The sequence below is a fragment of the Brachyistius frenatus genome, unplaced genomic scaffold, assembly GCF_029030835.1.
Source record: "Brachyistius frenatus isolate BFR_SWC_R1_liver_20210118 unplaced genomic scaffold, ASM2903083v1 Contig_120, whole genome shotgun sequence".
Lineage (NCBI taxonomy): Eukaryota > Metazoa > Chordata > Actinopteri > Embiotocidae > Brachyistius > Brachyistius frenatus.
Genome location: NW_027210719.1, coordinates 766,776 through 786,189, shown reverse-complemented (window position 1 = coordinate 786,189; position 19,414 = coordinate 766,776). Strand labels below are relative to the sequence as shown.

Here is a 19,414-nt window from a genome sequence, read left to right as displayed (position 1 = left end):
AACTCCAAGGGAAAGAGAAAGGAACGAGTTATGATTGCGAGGTAAACAAGACGAGTTGGTGTGTTGTTCCTCCCTCATCCAATCCCACCTCCACACAGGGTGGGGAAGTGGGCCGGGGATATGATGGGGGCACTGACCTCTCTCCAGCAGCTGCAGGTCAGAAGGGAAGGCCGTGTCGGCATCTGTCAGTGCGGTAAAACGCAGGTCCCCAATATGGAGCAGAGCAGATAGCAGAGTAAACACCGAGTCCACCTCCTAACAGAGGGAGAGACAGTGGAAAAGAAGGAGTTAGAGGAGAAGGTGTGGAGTTAGACAGGGTAAAAAATTGTGTTAAATCAATCAAAACTTTTTTTTTGCATCACTCAATATAAATCTTACCTACATTAATGGCGGAGCAATGTTTCATAAAGCCAAGTCAAACCTATTTTAAAGGACACGAGTGGTGATATTTTTTCTTTAGCTTGATGTCAATAAATCCCATGAAAAGACCAAAAACTAATCCCACTAACTGAAATATCCTTCTAACAAGCCTATCAAGACGAAGCCAAATAAAGTTAATTTCTCTAAATGACTCAACTTTTACAGTAGTGGCCATTCATTCCATCAACACGACTCATGGACTTTATTTTGTATTATTCCTAAAGCCATCCTGGTACTGAAAGTAGTCCCCATCGAATTGATTACTTACTTGGTTACTTAAAACAACAATGAAACACTGCTGAACCCTTTTAGGAATTCAAATAAAATATAACTGTTTAAAACGGTCTATGACCCGTTTCCAGTTTCAATAGGAATGAATGGGCTGAGTGTGACAGATAGGGTAGGGAAGTACAAATATCAGAAAATCCAACACTTGTATGCGTCAGCCCTCCTCCCTCCCTTCATTCACACTCTTCTCTTCCTCTGTCACACTCTCTCTTCCTCTGTGCCCTTGAGTAGAGGACTCTTAATGGAATACCCCGTCACCCACTGCTCTGATTCTCTGAGAGGGGGATGTTTGAGTTAGAGGGTGTGTGAGCATTTGTGTGTGTGTGTGTGTGTGTGTGTGTGAATATGTCTGCGTGTGCACTCTCTCAAGGCAGGATATCGGAGCTGATATCTCAAAGATAAACACAAGCATTACTCTCTGTCTGACACTCTATACACACAGAAGAGACCCCCACACCCCCAGCTTAGGGAGGAGAAGAAAGGGAGCGAGGGAGAGAAAAGGAGCGATTGGGAGCGTTAATGATGATTGACCTTTGGGTCTGGACTGGGAATCGGCCCTTGATGAGAGCTTAGACATAGCCCAATGGGTGGTCTATCACTTGCACTCCAGCTCCCCCACCCCTTCCTCTGTCCCTAGGTCTCTCTCTTATCCAGTGGACAGTAGTGCCCTCTGATAATACCATTATCTAGTGCTCTATTCCTCTGTCCCTTACTTATATGCGTGTATTGACTGCTGGTGGATTAAAAGGTGAGACGATGGTCATTCACTGCTGATAGAAGCTGTCTGGGAATCTAAGAATAGAACTTGATAATGGGCCGGCAGCACAGCTGGTGGTGCACAGGACGAACTGTACCAATGCACAGTACGCACACATGCACATGCACACATAAATCAACATCCTGCCCTTTGCATTTGGTCACACATTTCATATGGTCTTCAGATAGATGCTTGATCAAAGGCATCTTGAATTTGGAGCACATAACTCTTGGGTACTCGCCAGCTCTCAGTATCCACTAATTCATTATTCAAGGTCAATTATTTATTGGTGTGTGGGAAATCCTTATTGTGTGAATTCCTGTGACTGTTTGCCAAGTATTACTTGAAAAAGGCATTTTAGTGACAAAATTTGGAATATTTGACTTTATAGTTTGACCAAAGGACCCAAACCATTAGATTTGCCATGTGTAATTTTAAAGAGTAGACAAGTTATAGGTAGAGCCTTCAGTTCAAAGCCTTTTGAAGGACCCACCTTCAATAGGTGGACAAAAATCTGGGTTAAAATTTCACGAGCAAACTAGTAAGTGGTCTATGACTTGAGGGTCTGTGACATTAACACTTTGACTTTTGGCTGCCGTGAGTATCCTTTGGCTCAACAGAGTGGTGGCTGCTGTGCCAATCAATACCTGCTTGTTGAATCCCAGGGCTCGCAGGGCTTGTTTGACTGCCAAAAGGTACTCCCTGCTCTGAGTAGAAGCTGTAGCTACTGGAGGGTTGTCTCCTAGAAGTCCACCGCTGAGATATCTGAAGTAAGGGAAGAAAGATGGTGGCAACTATGAATAAAGACTTCAGACAACCATATTAACAACTAGAAAACAAGGTGAGGCCCAGCCTGATTCCAAATAAATACTTATGTGTTCAGCAAGAATGTATGTGTATGTGGACCACATCATCAATTAAAGTGACTATAAATAAACGGTATAAACAGCACCTAACAGTCACATACCTATGAGCCAGGACATTGTTGAGATAAAGTGCACTCTTGTCCTCGGGTGAAAGGCCTTCAGCCATCAGATAGAAGATGCTGAAGTTGTGTTGTTGAGGTGGCAGGTGGACTAGACGAGTCTTCTCCAACATGTAGGTGTACACCCGGGCTAAAACATCAGATGTGTTTTATACTTCAGTAACAGGAGTGTGTAAATTACATTACAGTGTTTCTGATAATAGTAGCAGTGACCACATCAATCTGTAGCTACAACTGAATGGCCAATGCTCACTGATCCAATTAACTGGGGGTAAAATAAGGTGACAAAATAGAGCATTTACAAGAAACAGCTCAACAGTGGACAAATGGGCTTTTACTGCCCCCTGCTGGTCTCTCACTACTGTGCACCTAATCTTAAATAGATAAACTACATTACGGTACTGTATATATTGTGAAATATGTTTGTTTTATGTCTAAGGTGAATGTACCATGACCATAGTGATCGAGACCTGTGAAAATTATGATTTACTCAGACATCCTGGTAAACATTAAATTAGTAGATAAAACATCAATAATACATGTGTGTCATTAAAACCATTCTGAGTAAACATTTTCATTTAAAGTATAGAAACACTGAACAAAAATACAGACATTTGGAAAATTCAACTACTATATTTTGACATGTGGACAAAAACCTGAATGAACCTGAAAGTATAGATTACTGACAGACAGCATAGTGCTATAAAGTGTATGTAGTGTATATAGTAACAGAAAAGCAGGTTACCTCTGAGGAGTGTCTTCCTCTTATCACAGTATTGGATGGTCAGCAGCTTGATAAAGCGGCTTGAGTTGCTGTTCCTCGGGGTCTTCGCATGACCGAAGGCCTCCAGAATACAGTTCACCTGCATATTCCATCAACCAAAGCACATGTTACCTGGATTTTACGATGCCTTATAGCATACATTTTACTGTACAGTAAATATGCCTTTCTTTTCTAAACTAATGGCATCAACTTAAACATAGTATCTCTTCCTCAGGCCCGAGACGAAAAGAGTCCTACTTCTGTTCCACTTTCTACCACTAGATGTCAGTGTACATCCATTATCTGGGCACTCAATATTTTCTGTGTCCCATAATGATGAGTGAGTTGACCCAGATTTTGACAATAACGATGACTTCATCAGCTCTCTCAGGCTGCACACAGCTTTGTTACACAACTGATGGACAGACTGAATACAGAGCAGGTGAATCATATGTTAAGCATCACTAACAAATCTAGACCACAGCAACTGGGGACACACGAAGCAGTAATACATTTAGTGGTGACCTGAAGGACTTTTGCTTTTTTCAGACACAACATGTTTTTACTTTTTCATAGTGATTGTGTAGGAAGAGACTGAATTCTGACCATCCTTGAACTTATTTCTCTGTTCAATCTTTTTAACGAAATACTTAATTGATTTGTATAATTGCAGCTTCTACTGATTCAAAAGAAATTGTGCCGTGAAGGGGATATGGGTATTTCTGGATCTTTTGTACTCTACAATTTATTTATTTATTTAATCAAAACTCCTTTTTTAGGCTAGGAATCTATCAGATTTTTTTGATCACAGAGATGGCATGGAGAAACAAATAATAAATGCAGTAAGACATAAGAAGCATCAAGAGAAATACACAAATTTGGTTTGTCTATGAGGACTGATGTAAACAATAAACAGACAAAAATGTGTATTACAAGATGTTTCTTCTCGCATTTTGCCTTTGAAAGCAACTAAGGACTCCAGACTCATCCCTAGGATGTACAGTCATCAGCTATTCCTTGGTTGTGCAAGCCAGCAGGACACCCGGCCTACTAACTACTTGAAGTATAAAGCAAAACATTTATCTTGCAGACAGGTACGTCCAGACTTACGTGTTTCATTCTGGGCTCCAGTGCAAATCCTTTGGGGCTGGAGCGAGCTGTCAGGTGTCTCACTATGTGCTTACATGACTCTGTTTTCCCAGAACCACTCTCCCCACTAGAGAGAAACAAAATGAAACAAAAAGATGTAAATTTAATGTAATTCAAATCTTAGGTGGTCCCATCATTGTTGTACTTGTTGTTGTCATTGTCCCAATTGTTTCAAGTCCTGCTCCAGTGCTTTATACTGCTCAGGTGTGGTCACACATTTTCCACTATGATGAACAATAAAGTTGAATTGTGTAAAAGAAGTTATTGCACTTATTGCACCAATACAATAGTGAGAGACATTGCAATATTCAGATAATACTAATTCTATAAACTATTAACTGTATAGATATCATATATTTAAATGTTTGTATGTTTTGTTGCTTTCAATTTGTTTGTGTAATCATATATAACCATCCATGTTTTGAATTCTTTTAGAAACATGTACCAATGAATAGATACAGAAATTAGATTAAATAGGGCATTCAAAAAACAAAAACAAAAATGAAAAGATTACAATTAAAGACAGAGCTCCAGAGTAAAAAGCCAACATAATAGTACAAAAATCAAATATCTTTGTCTGAGAAGAATAGGTGTGACATGTTTGTCATCAGGGTGTTTCCTACATCTGTCACCTCAGACAAATGTCTCCACCCACCTGACATCACCCCTTCAGGGACCACCTCCCATTACATTTACAACCTTTTCCCTCCAACGCCCGTAACACTGCTCCATTGACCAACACTTTTCGCACACTGTTAATGTTGAAATCTATCTGGCAACGTAGGCCTGTTTCCAATTTTCTGTTGAGTGGATATTAAGTCTGACATAAGGTACCTCTACAGTACATGCACTGACACACACCGACAAGCAGAGAGTTGAGACCTGCGTAGTAACACCAAGCAGATGGCTTCAGAAGGTCAGAAACCCTTACTAATGACCGCAGTATGCTGTGGTGCGCTGTTTGTATGTGTGTAGCTATATTTCCTACTAACAGCCCTGCTGAGTGTGAAGTCCAGAGGTCTTTCCACTGTCTTTTCATTTACCAGTTTTTATTAGGTTTCAAGGGCATTTTGTAAGAGCACTTGCCTCAGGGGATGTTGGCCACTGATTGCCTGTAAATGTGTACAAGTAAGTGTGTGTGTGTGTGTGTGTGTGTGTGTGCGCATGCGCTTCTGGGCATATGTGTGTGAGTGAGGACATACACAGTACAACAGAAAGCTTGACCAAAAGTGAAACAAGAAAAGGAATGACAGAGTGCGTTCAGGAAAGGATCGAGGAAACGAGAAGGTGTGTACATGCGAGTGCACCGAACAATGTCACTTTGTGTGTGTGTGTGTGTGAGTGAGACGAATAGCCTGTGGCCAGGGTGCATTAACTCTCTGCCAGATTGGTTACGACTCAGTGGGAATGTCACTGGAGAGCTGGAACGGGATTTAATTGCAATCAGGGAGCTGCCTTGGTCCAGACGAGGACAAAGAGCAAGACGGCACAACGCTCCCAGCAAACATCCATCTCTGTGTGAACACCGAAAAGGTCTCCAGCTCGGCTCAGGCTGAGAGCTATTAATCTCTCTGGGAGTGTTTAACAGGTGTGTGGCTGAAGGGTGTGGACAAGCCAGGTGGCCTGCTAAACTATTATCCACTATAACCCATATGTTTATTTAACTCCGTTGACATTCATGTCTCATAATTCTGAGGCCTGTATTTCAGTGACTGTCAGAGTCTGTATTTGGATGTGGAATGGGCAGTCAGTGTACCTCAAGATGAAACACTGTGGGCGCCTCTCCTGCTGCATCATGTGGTAAGCTCTCTCTGCTGAGGAGAAGATGTGAGGCGGCAGAGAAGAGCACAGACGACCAGTGGAGCTCAGGTACAACTGACTCACCTGAGAAAGAGAGGTAGACCTTAATGCAACATGGAAACACACCAAAGTTCAGCAACGCAGAAGATAATGTTTCAGAAAAACAGTGAAACCATAGTGAGTGTCACTGTCTGTTTGTCAAGTTCATTATAAGACTTAAACGAATATAAAATACAAAGCAAATATAAGGCACAAATGTCATTCGTTATTAATACCAGGGGGTTAAATTAAAAAATCTTCTACTGACACTGAGCTGTCACATCTCAACTTCCCGGCTAAAACAATGACAAGGATTTAATCAAGAAAACTTAAAAGTAATTGTGAAGATGTTTATTTTGGGGCTTGTGATCAACAAGGTGAATGTCACTACAATCAACTTAAGAAATTCTAATCAGGTCATTCCTATTTCCTCAGTTTATTTTTATGTTGACAAAGATCTGCTTCTAAAAATGAGTTATTTAAAAGTTTAAGTCATTTCGGAGATTGCATTTTACATTAGACGTAGCTTTTAAAAACACAATACATTCCTTAAAGGAATAACTTGAAAACATTGTAACCTGCACAGTATAAAACAGTGAGCCCTCTAATGTCTATCCTACTGAACGGTAAACTGAGTGTAACACTGCGTTGGCCCAGTCCCAGACGTGTGCCAGTGTTGTATTAGTGGCTGTGGTAAAAGGGGAGGAGAATGGGTTTTGGACCACCAGACCAGAGGGGGTGACAGACGGCCAGCAGATCACACGTGTTGTGACATATGTCCTTCTCACACTGTCTCCTCCCTGCTCCTCCACACATCCTCTCAGTTGGCCCTAGATGCCTGGAGTGACTCCAGACAGAGGCAGGGATGGGACAGCCAGAGGGTGGCTTGGCTTCATCTGTCAGGCCAGGAGATGATGCCTCCTCCTGGGTCCACATGGGCAAGCCTCTAACTGGCATTAATTCAGCTATTTCAAAATTAGTTATGTGCAATTCAAAATGAGGTGACACAAACTGTCGCTGATTGGTATTGAAACATCAAACACATGATCATAAAGAAGTAGAGCCTTCCGGTCAGCCACTGACAGGCTCATCTAAGCTTTGGATATGTTAAATATCCTTTGATATTTGTAAAAAAAAAATATTTTATGTGGAGAGGTAGTGTAATATAGTCTGTTTGAGTCTGAGAATGTGTGCGTGCATGTGCTACCCAAACTGGATCCCTCTCTTCCCTGGCTGATGCAGACAGCTTTATGCTGTGTATCACTGACAGGAAGACTGCATTATTTATCAACCGCAAGGTCCATTTCATCCATTCATGCCCTGCTTATTAGACAGCAAATGTCTCCTTTACAACATAATTCTGCATGTACAGTACACTGATTTTCATATGTAAATCCTCATACAGTATTTTCAGCATGGCTAATGGTGTAAATTCAACATTACCTATAAATTACACATTAAGATGGTTAAGCACAGCATATCTTGTAAGTTTAATGTGAACTGCAGGTAATGTAAAGGCGTGCTTACCAAAGTGGAATAAATGGGCAGCTCTTTGTTTGGATTGACCAGCAGGAGGATGTGTCCAATGTAAGTCTACAAAGGAGCAGAAAGAAACACAAGTAAATCATCTTTGACTTATTATAAACATTCATCTTTTGCATATGACGTGGCAGAGTCCTGCTTTAAGTAGGCAGACTGAGGCTGGGTTAACATGCTGCCTAAAGCGAACACTGACCTGGAAACAGACGTGCTTTCCCACTCTGTCCTTAACGCCAATATTCACGGTGTTGCCAATTTCTGTCCCCAAGAAAATGGTAATGTGATGGGACAGAAAGGTCAAAGAGTGACCACTAATGATAACCTCAGTAATGACCTTACTCTAATAAAACAACAAATCAGTCCTCCCACACACAGACCCCGAGGCCATTCTGATTAAAATAACCAAATCCCAATTTCTGACCCTTTCCACTAAACCGCTAACCCTCTGTTCCTCTGTTTGAAAGCTAACGCGCTATCCCCTGGGAGAGCGCAGGCATGGTTAACATTCTGCTACATGCCTATCTGTCCTTAGGCCATGGTTCAAGGTTAATGACTTGAACAAATTCCCACTGCTCAAAGACACAGAGCAGAACTCAGTACTTTCTGAATGTTTTTTTTTTTTACTAACTGGATAAAACTTGACTGGTTGCAATTTGAGCCATTTTCACCCAGTTTTATCTTATGACTGTCAGTAATCCAGCCTTCATCAGTGTCTTCTGTTGTATCCTCCCCCGGTTCCTTCCCGCTCTCCTCGGGGGTTTAGCGGTGGACTGGTCCTTCTATCCTGGCAGAAGGCAGCTACCACTCATCAAAGCCTCCATCTCTGACCACCCTGCTGGGAACATATGGAGCCTTCACTGCCTTTGTTCTCCCCCCATCTCTGTCCATCACCATGTCTCTGCTCTCTTCACCTCTTTCTTAAAATTATATTCCTCACTAAAGGTAACGAAGGACATTAACTGTAGAAACAAGAAAGATGAAATGAAGGGGAATAACATGACCTCTGCTTTTGCTCATTTGATTGATACAGTGCTGTAAACCTTGTGTTTTTTTAAGCCAAGGTGAGTCATTATTTGCTTCCTTGACTTTGTTTAGGAATATGTTTGTAACAAAGTCAGAAAGGAGCATGATGCATACCGGTGTCACGCTATCAGATCAGGCATGCTGCGATATATATTTATATATACACACACCAATGACAGCTGCAATTTGTTAACTCAGTGTCCTTTCTTTTCACCACTTCTTCCAAAATCGACTGCACCTCCAGGCCTCATTATTCAGAAATCTAATTGTTTCTCTTTTCTTCATCCACCACTTGTACTTCCTTTCATTGTCATCCCCTTATCTTAGTCTCCTGCTGTGGCTAAACCTACTGTCTGTCGCCCATCTGGGTTTCTGTAATAACAGACTATTACCGCCTCTTCAAAGAGAAGAGAGTTCACCGATAGCGCCACATTGATCTGGTTCCAGTCTTCATAGAGCTCCGTCCCCGTGGAGCCAGACTACAGTTTTAAAAGATAGGAGAAAAGGGCGGGGACATAAAATGGACCGGTTGTTGGAGATGAAGGCATTTCACTCCTGAATGTAGTTATGGATTTTTCTCTCCAGTCAATCTCAATGGCATTGATTTTGCAATTGTCACCAGTGTAAGTATATGTGTGTGTTAGAATTAAGTACCAGTGTTACACAAGTCAGCAGACCGGAACAGAGAAGGGAAGGAATTTAGCTAAAAAAAAACAGCTAAAAGTTAGGACTTGTGTTTTATATTTTCAGTATTTGTTATTCAAAGACCAACACAAACATTGTTTTAGTCCTTCTAATATTTTCTGACTTCCCTCATTTCAAGAAAAAAAAAGAAAAAAGTAAGTCAAACAGGAGTAAATGGTGCATTTGTTGGGAACTATTTTCAGCTGCAGATTTAATGTAATTTTGTGTTCTTATGTTCCTTGTAATCAAGAAACATGTAACCCAGTTAAACGGTGTGGCTCATTGTCAGGCCTTGGCTGCACATGCAATACTTCCTAGTTTTATTTTGGTCTTTGAAATGGATTTTTAAGACAAATTTAGGTATATTCCACCCACAACATGACCCTTTAACTATATTCAGAACAATTACTACTAGTAGATGTGACAAACAATATATATTCTTCACCATGTTCTTCAGGAGAGGAGGTGCAGCATTTGTAATGCACGCTGTGTGATGTTTATAGTTGAGTATACTTTATGTACATATGCTGCAGGGAGACCCACTGCAGAGCTCATGGGTAAAAAATGCCTGATGTGATCCAAACATCACACCCTGAAATTCCCAGATCGTATGCAACACTCCACTACAAGTAAACAACTAGCATCCCAGTTCTGCCCGTGAGGGAATGTGTTTTTATCTTTCTCTGTGTTCTTTGAGTGCTTTGGGTTTTGTTGCATGTTTAATGTTGAGTGGGATTTCTTGTCAAGTGGCGCAAGGACTGTGGAGTCTTACATAGATTTGGTCGTTGCCAAAGCGTTTCTGCATCTCGTAGAGCAGGCTGCTGTCAGTCAGCTCGCTGAGGGATGCCAGGTCATCATTGGGTGCCGGAGGCATCAGCTTAACCTGAAGAAAATACCATTTATTAGATTTATATTCTGAGACAGTGTTTTCTAGTTATTCTCCACTGAAGCCAACAGGTATTGCAGAATTAATTTTGTTCCAACCCAAATCTTATCCAACTGATTTCTTCTAATAGAACATTTTCGGTTTGAGACAGGGAAACTGCCTTGTGAATGTAATGCTTTTGGGTCTCAAATGCACATGTCTGGAGAAATGTACAAATACCATCTCTGAACTAGACACAAAATGCATTGCCCACTTTTCTACTCACTTAAAAAGCTTAAACAGATGACTGGTGACTTAAACCACAGGATGGGCACACATTTTATTTGTAATGTGAAAGTTGCAGCCAAAAATTTGAAGTAGACAACAGATTAAACAAATTTAAGATGGTACAGGTGGGTTTTCTTGGCTTGTGACTCACTCCCAAGTTTATAAAGCACTAAATGGTTTCGGGCCAAAATACATTTCTGATTTGCCACTACAGTTTGAACCATCCAGACCCCTCAGGTTGTCAGTGACAGGTCTGCTTTCTGTCCCCAGAGTTAAAACTAAAGGAGAAGCAGTGATCTGGAACAAACTCCCAGAAAACTGCAGCTGTGCTGCAACTTTTGGTTCTTTCAAGTCAAGGCTGAAGACTGTTTGCCACTGCCTTTTATTAAATAAAATAATTATTTATTTTTTACAGGGCACTGTAACTTTGACGTTGTATTTCTTATTTAATTTCTATTCAAAAGCTTTTTTGGTCTTAAGCTGCTGACCTATGTTATCGTGATGCCTTTTTTGTTTTAAGTAAAGCACTTTGAATTGCCTTGTTGTTGAAATATGCTGCACAAAGAATCATGCCTAGCCTTTCATATATCCAGAAAAACAAGGCTCAGCAACAAATGGAATATGAAATCTTACTTTTTGAGTAACCCTTATGGACATTTGGGACTCTCTGAGTGCTTACTGTCTAAGAGTGTTTTTTGTAGTCTGGATGCTCTAAAATGACAAGTTACCTGCTCCAATTTATTGGATCCGGAGCTGAAGGGGCCGTCTAGGCCATTATCCTGAGAGGGCTGTCGGCTCAGTGCTCCACCGGCCTCTCTGAACATGGCACACTTCTCCAGCAGACTGTCTCGCTTAGAGATAGAGATGCCCAGGGGGTTCCTGTATGATAAATGGATAGGCAAGGAGGAGGAAAGGCAGAGTGGATGGTGGGACAGGGAGCAGATTTGGGGCAAAGTGAAGCAAAGAACAGGGTTTACAATATGTGGAGTAAACGTAACACAACATTAGTACTTATGAAATTGTCAACCCACAAGTTCTTGACGGGAGTGTTGAGGTCGTGTGAGCCGCTGTCATAGCGTTGGTCAGTGGAGGGTAGAGGAGCAGACGGATCCTTCAGTCTCTGCAGCCAGCTCTCCTCCGCATTCAGCAGCATATCTGCTATCGGCTCTGACACGGCAATATCTAATGGCATGATACAAAAGATGGGCCAATCAGTGGAGTGATTTATTGTAAAATCTGGACATCTCAAAGATAAGTTTATTTAAAAACTTTAAAACACATATTTGCAAGTTCCAAAATAGATTTTATTACTATTCTGCATCCACTCAAATGTTGATCTGCGTAGTGAAAAGAGACTGAGAGATGGTGGTAATATTTTTAGCAAAAGCCTATATACTCTACACTCTAAAACAACCAGGTACACCTCTCTGTTCTTCTTTCATGCTAAACCTCTTTCACAGTCCATGTGCATTTTGCATTACTGGTGCAGAATGTGAACCCCACTGTGGTTTAATCCAACTGTGCTTCAGAGGAAGAGATCCCACTATCTGTAATGAGGTCTAACAGGGCACGAGAGAGGGGAATGGCTTCATCCTGTCTTTTTATTTCCATGTGACAGACAGTCCCCTAGACACCCATCTCTTGCTCTGTCTTTCCTTCGTCAGGTGGCTGCTGAAGAAGGACTCTGGGGCTCCATGTACAAAATAGGGGGACTGTCTCAGTCTCTAGGGCTTGTCGCGCAAGTCTACATGCTAGAAGGGGCTATTGATTAAGACCCGTGTGAGGCAGTCAGACCCGTGATTAAGCCACGGGAGTAAATGGCAACTATGGCATTTCATCCCACAATGGACAGTTTACAGGGTAAATCCGGAGCTCCTGTCTACGACCCATTTAATCACTACCACACAAGAAAGAACATTAACAGTGACTGTTATAGTCACCTGGTTCAAAGAATATAATGGCTCTTTTCATACGCGAGATGCGGGAAGTTCTAACTGTGTGTGTGTGTGTGTGTGTGTGTGTGTGTGTGTGTGTGTGTGTGTGTGTGTGTGTGTGTGTGTGTGTGTGTGTGTGTGTGTGTGTGTGTGTGTGTGTGTGTGTGTGTGTGTGTGTCTGTGTCTTCAGTACAAATAAAATGTACGAGGGTGGGATGTAGAAGGGATGAAACTGTAACTACACATTAGGAGTGGGCATCAATTTCTGATAGTAAATGTATCAACTGACAACTAACTATTCATGCAAGTCTTTTGTGAGGAAGGAAATGCATTTACCTCCAGATCGAACCAGTGCAAACTGTATTAGTTTAGACCTCTGCTAATCTTGAATTATTCCATTATTGCAACAACAATACATGCTTTTGGATAATGGTACCTTTATTTCCATTAGCATACTATTCACACCACCCCATTATAATTACTGCTAATGTCTAAATTTAATCAGTGCATGTAGGGGTTTATTTGTGTGCAGCATCAGTTAGGTGTGAATGTTTTCTGTCATTAAGAAATGAGGTCTCACTAGCAGAGATATGCAAAAAAAAAAAAAAAAGGCTCACAAGAGAATGATTATGAGGACGCCTCAATCACTGCGTACTTTGTGAATGTATATGCACGTGCCTGTTTTATACTATCACCTTGATTTTTATTGCATTTGAACAAGCTCAGCCGAATAAGGCAAAATTCATTTCTACGCTTTTTTGCTTCATTACCTCCTCATTTTGTGTGTCTGCGCACATGCATGTATATTTGTGTGATTGTGTAAATGTGTTACCGGAGGGCTTGTCTTGGTTGCGGTTCAACACAGTCGGGTTCGCTCTGTGCCTGAGGAGCTGGCTAACAATGCTTGTCTGTAAGAGATGGGAGAAGCACCAACATCCATTTTCATTAAAAACTCCTTGAAAAACTCAGCACCGGAACAAAAACACATTTCACTGCAGATTTTTCATTGCTTTTGAGGAACCTCCTGTTCAAGGGTACAGATATGGTGGGTATTTCTACATCTATGGCTAAGGTGAAGAGAAGAGTGGATATGAAAATGTGGTATGGCACACTGTGACACGGACTTTGAATTGAAACACTAAGCAGATGATGCATACAGTGTGTGTCAAACATGACAGGTCCACACAAGTGGTGCCTCTGTCGGAGGAGATCCTTTAATAATGAGATATCTTCCATCACATGTCAAAGTGGAGGAGCCCCATAGTTGTCTTCCCTCATTTCTACGCACAGGGACACGTCATGCTGTCACCTCTGTCCTCTGTTGTTCTATCTAGGTTTTCCTGAGACTAACACAAGCTCTCATTCTATGAATTCTGACTTGTTTTCTGCTCTCTCTCATTACTTCTTTATCTTTTAGTCTCTTTTACCACCCCTTCAGTTGCCTCTTTGGAGCATCTACTGTATCAAACCCATGAAACCCCTATGTGATCAGAATAACTATTTATGATTAGCTAACCGATTATCAGGACACCTCAAACATATTTACATTGTTTTGCAGTTACTGGTGCATACAATATATTACACAGCAATGAACCAGATAATTATGTTTGAGCTAAGTTACCATCCAGTAAAAAATGTACTGTCCTTTAATGAGAATGAAATAATTTTGTGTCGAATTTATTATCGATTTTCAACACTGTAATCAAAAGGCAGTTGAGACACTTAAGTAGAACCAAACCTACATTGAAAGAAAAAATAGACAAATTGAAGGAAACTCCACTGATTTAACACACTAAGGTAATTTTACTCATAATTGGCAGCACTACTCAGCTTGTGAACACAGTTGTATGATGTTTTCTCTAGCTCTGAACTAACTTTCCAAGTCTGGCGACAACTAAGCCTGGGCTTAGGGACTTTAAGTTCTCAAAATAACAGCTACATAACAAAATGAGGGTGAAAATAGACATTCATTAGGCACTGGCAAGTTGCCTGTGACTAGAATCAGGATATTTTCTGCATTGATTTCAACTATTCTATTTCAAACAACTCCCGTGAGTCTCAACTTTATGGAAGTCCAGGACTAAACATCCTTTGCTGTAAGTGACAGTTTGAACTGCTCTGGAAGTAGCAGAGACTCTTTGCAATGTAGCACAGCAATAAGACATGATCGAAGTACAGGGGACTTAATGACTCAGCACATTCAGCAGACTGACTGTGACCCACGCCAACAGCTGTTCAGCTGTGAGTCTACAGTGTCTCTGCTGCCCACAAACCCTATCAGCCAGACTCACACTCTATAAATACAGACAACACGTCAGTAGCACCACAAGATGTGAACTCTTCAGTGGGTCAGAGTTTAAAGAAGGACCAAGAAAATGTTGTCAGTACATGTGATCAGCAGGGACATCGCAACCTCACTGTGGATGTGAAATGGTCCAGACTGTCCTTTCAATAGTAAGTGTCACACTTAAAAATTTATCTTGAGATTAAAGTGGTGGTTAAATTTTTTAACTGTTATCTGAAACTTGCCATTGCTATATTGCCACAGCTTTCAAATGTACCTTCATCATAAAACTGAATAAATTAACCCAATCCCAGTAGCACTGTACTTCAATACTGTGTCTTTTTTGTTTGAAAAAAATCCAACACGAAACTATTTAAAAATTCTTCCCTCAAGAGAACACAACTTGAAAAGCCCCAACTCCAACCAGGAAGGTAAGAGCCAGGGTCGCACTTATCACAAGACCAAGGGAGGGAAGCTTAATTAGCTGCAGTAATAGGGTCATGCATCTTCTTAAAAGGTCAGTCTAGTACGTTTGCCAAACTGCACAAGGGGTCTTTGGGTTTAATGTATCAGCTGGTCTTACAGAAGTCAGTGAGTGTCTCCAAGAAACAGTTTGCTTCCGCATTATATCAAAATCTCTTCTTATAGGTCAAGCTAGCAATTCCTGGATCATTGGCTGGACACACATACATATCTTGAACCCATAATGTCCTGTGTTACTGACGTGTCACTGTCTAGCTATAAGATGAAGGTGACAGAAGGTGAATGTACAGAAGGATCAGGGAGTAGTTTGTATGCAGGTGGCAAAGTACTGGCTCCAGTAAAGAGCCGATGGCTGAGGTGATTTAGCACCGCAAGGAAACCTGATCGATTCTCCAATCTTCCAGATTGCCACTCTTCAGTCAGATACACTTACATATGACACACACGAACACGCACGAATGCACACACACACACACACACACACACACACACACACACACACACACACACACACACACACACACACACACACACACACACACACACACACACACACACACACACACACACACACTTTAATTGCATATGTAGAGAGTCAAAGCAAAGAGACATAATGAGGTTAATATTCAATTTGACAGGACCACTCTCTGAACATGCACATGTGAATCAACTGATTAAATATCATCTGATCATCTAACAACTGCAGGAAGGATTTGTGTGTGTGTGTGTGTGTGTGTGTGTGTGTGTGTGTGTGTGTGTGTGTGTGTGTGTGTGTGTGTGTGTGTGTGTGTGTGTGTGTGTGTGTGTGTGTGTGTGGGGGGGGGGGGGGGGCGGACAAGGGATGAAGATCTGTATGAATGAAACAGCTACGGGGCAACCGAGGGGACAAAAATAATTTATAAAACACACTCTAGTAAGGAACAAACATGGCTTGAGGATAAGGCAAAGATGGAGAGAGTGACTCCAAATATCAAATGAATACATTCTCTTTGTCAGCAGCCAAGCACACGGCTCAAAATGTAATGAAATAACTAGTTGGGACAGCAAGATCTGAATGTGATTGCTTCCCTCTCTTCATAGCTGGACCGCTCCCAAACCACCAGATCCCATTCACATGCTGTTCCCACAGCTCATCTGGAAATCAATCTCCTCTCCTCTAAGAGAGACCATTAAACTGCTAATCTAAAAGGCTGTAAGAAATGCATATACAGTGCTCCTGTGTGCCGGCAGTTAAACTGCTTCTGATCAATAGGCCCAAAAAGAGCAGTTTATCAGAGTGTGCGCAAGGTAACTGGAGGCAAGTTTCTCTGACAAACAATCCATCAATAATTTCCTGGTTATTTCATTAAAAGCTGTAATCACACTGATCAATACAGGTAGATGAGTTGTAAATTAGGGGTCGACTTGATTAATGTCAGGGACGTTCTGACATTTCTGTGCAGCTGTCAGTTACCTGTCCATATTTAGCAGCCAGGTGGAGAGGGGTCCAAAAGTTGTTGTCAGCGGGATGAGGGTCCGTTCCACTCTCTAGTAACACAGACACCACCTCTCTGTAACCACTGGCACAAGCAATGTGAAGCTTCAGAGAGAGAGAGAGAGAGAGAGAGAGAGAAACAAAGGTAAAATGTAAGTTGAGTGTTAATAGTGAAAAGGAGAAGACAGCAAAATCTGGTTGAGAATGAATTGAAGAAACAGAACAAACCACTTATACAAGAAAAAAAAAAGTAAACTCCCACACGTTAACACACGTGACCTCCCTTACCAGAGTGACCCCGTCATCATTGGGCTGGTTGAGGCTTCCCCCTGTGGCTACGAGCTGCCTCACGTCAGATAACATGGTGCTAGGTCTCTGTGTCTTCATGGCATGCATGGATGACACATCCACACCTAAAAAAACACCAACACAATACACGACTCATTTTTACAGGAAGTCTTTATTTGTCATGCCAAAAAAGTAAATCAGTGACTTTGCCATATGTAGACACGAGTTACAGTGGAGTGCACGGTTCTGACGTGTGCATTTAAAAATTGCCCAGTTTTTGCTGAACTAAATTGCTTAAGAGGATTTGGTTTGAATTGTGTGTGCTGTTTTATGATAGTGGTTTTGAAGTGTCTGCGCTGAATTACAGTACAACTACAGTGTATGATTTTAAGAGGATGCTGGATCTGGGAACAACATTCACTGAAACACAGACCTAAACGATTCAAGGCCACTGTGACTTGCGGACAAACAGAGGTCTAACGAAGGATCAATACACCGCTCCATATTCATATACACAGAGGACCTAACTTTGGTTGCTATAATAGCGTAAATTGATTATCAATCAATCCATCTTTCACTGAGATAAGCTGTAGGCCACTAACTAATTGGACTTTTCCAGATAGACTGGTTGAATCAGCTGGTCAATAAGTGTGTCTTTCCAAACAAATGAGAGCCTCGGGGTGTGGAGGTATACGTGACAAACTCATAGGAGCATTATTGCAACACAAAAGAATTTGTAGCCTCCACAGTGCAAAAACTTATGGTAATCCAATATTACATGAACCACAAGTAACTCAGCTGGATCAGTGGAACGGAAATAAAGAATAATATGAATTTAGATTACTGCAAAGAGAAAACGTCTCTTTTTTCCCCTTTTACTTTTTAATGTAGCGACACAAAGTCTTTTTCCTATATCCACAAACTTGATGGGGATATAGAGCTTGCAGCCAAGTTGCTATAGCAACAGAGCGCCTGCATGAGTAAGAATATTCTTCATGGTGGCGAAGCCCAGTGCAATGTGGGGGGAGGTTGGAGGGGGTTATCAGAGGAGCTGCAGGTAGGCAGGAGGGACGAGATCACCACAGGGGCCAACACACAAAAGCAGGCTCAAAACAAGTCAGTGGTGGGGGAGTTACAGAATATGTGTGTTTGTGTGTGTGTGTGTGTGTGTGTGTGTGTGTGTGTGTGTGTGTGTGTGTGTGTGTGTGTGTGTGTGTGTGTGTGTGTGTGTGTGTGTGTGTGTGTGTGTGTGTGTGTGTGTGTGTGTGTGTGTGTGTAGGCTGGTCTAAGCTTTGATGAGTTAGCTGTCGGCAGTCAGATTCTGGCATTTGTCATGTGATTCAGTGAAGGAACATGTGGAGCCAATGGTAGATGGATGGAGGAAAATCCTCCATCCCTGTCTATAACGGTTTCTGTCTAGCTTTGTCAGCATGATTCCGGTTCCTCTTTCTGTGCGTGTTTCTCTGTGTCTTTTTTCACTGCTTCTCCCTCTGTCACTCTGTGTCTGCTTCTCTCACTCTCTTCTCCCTGTGCCTTTATCTCTTTTATTCCCAGCGCCAATGTTGACCTTCTCCTTTCTCTGTGGGAGATCAGTGCCCCAATTACAATCTGCTATCATGAGGCCTGTGGGTGTACCTCACCTTCACACCCCCCACACACATACACACCTCGGGCTCTATCTCACACCCGGCAAAAAGCGGCACCAAGTGCAACCAAGTATCTTTGTTAGTTTCAGACTGTCGCAGTTGGCATTTTCACATCAGCGCACACACGTTGAACAGCAAATGTGCTTGTGGCCATTTTAGCACCCATGGGTGTGTTGGTCTTTGAATGAAGTGTGGTCAGGCACATAGTTGGTGCACTGCTATCTTGAGGCAGCTGAAAATGATTCTGTGATCGATTGTTTGCATTATTAAGACAGTAATATGCCCCTACATAAGTGATTGCATACTTTGCTTTTTACACACACAGAGACATGCAGCAGCCCACAAACGTACTAAAGATTGAAAGTAAAATGAAACAAAGTTCAAACATTATTACATTAATTTGCAGATCAGTTTTCTCTGCAGAGAAGCATTCTTTCTACTACTTGGCAAATCCACCCTTACAATAGCAAACCACCAAGAGGCAAGCATACCTGGCACTTAAAGGGAATGGCAGATGACACTATGTGTATGATTAATTAAGATACATGCATTTCTTTGCACTCAAATTCTCTGCAGTTAAACTAGCAAAATTGGGTTTGGACAAAATAAACTGGCAACATGTGTTTTAGACCACTCAATGAAACTGTTGAAATATAGCCCCTCATTTAACTGCAGGTATGACATATTAACCAATTACATCGTTCC

At 41.6% G+C, this 19,414-nt stretch overlaps 1 protein-coding gene across 5 annotated transcripts in view; it reads right to left on the bottom strand.

Annotated features, from left to right (window-relative positions):
* The window catches only part of myo16 (myosin XVI), a 101,246-nt gene that overhangs the window by 36,627 nt on the left and 45,205 nt on the right, over window positions 1–19,414 (bottom strand). For all 5 annotated transcript variants that reach the window (XR_011311577.1, XM_069713661.1, XM_069713660.1 and 2 more), the window contains exons 6-18: window positions 17,064–17,188; window positions 16,755–16,880; window positions 13,367–13,442; window positions 11,632–11,782; window positions 11,329–11,479; window positions 10,220–10,330; window positions 7,729–7,794; window positions 6,119–6,246; window positions 4,324–4,429; window positions 3,196–3,313; window positions 2,433–2,580; window positions 2,113–2,230; window positions 138–255 (exon numbers count right to left, since the gene is read on the bottom strand). Coding sequence is in view for 4 of the 5 variants with exons in the window: in XM_069713661.1 (XP_069569762.1) it covers window positions 138–255; window positions 2,113–2,230; window positions 2,433–2,580; window positions 3,196–3,313; window positions 4,324–4,429; window positions 6,119–6,246; window positions 7,729–7,794; window positions 10,220–10,330; window positions 11,329–11,479; window positions 11,632–11,782; window positions 13,367–13,442; window positions 16,755–16,880; window positions 17,064–17,188 (1,542 nt within the window). In the remaining variant the exon portion in view is untranslated. The remainder of the gene's footprint in view (window positions 1–137; window positions 256–2,112; window positions 2,231–2,432; window positions 2,581–3,195; window positions 3,314–4,323; window positions 4,430–6,118; window positions 6,247–7,728; window positions 7,795–10,219; window positions 10,331–11,328; window positions 11,480–11,631; window positions 11,783–13,366; window positions 13,443–16,754; window positions 16,881–17,063; window positions 17,189–19,414) is intronic.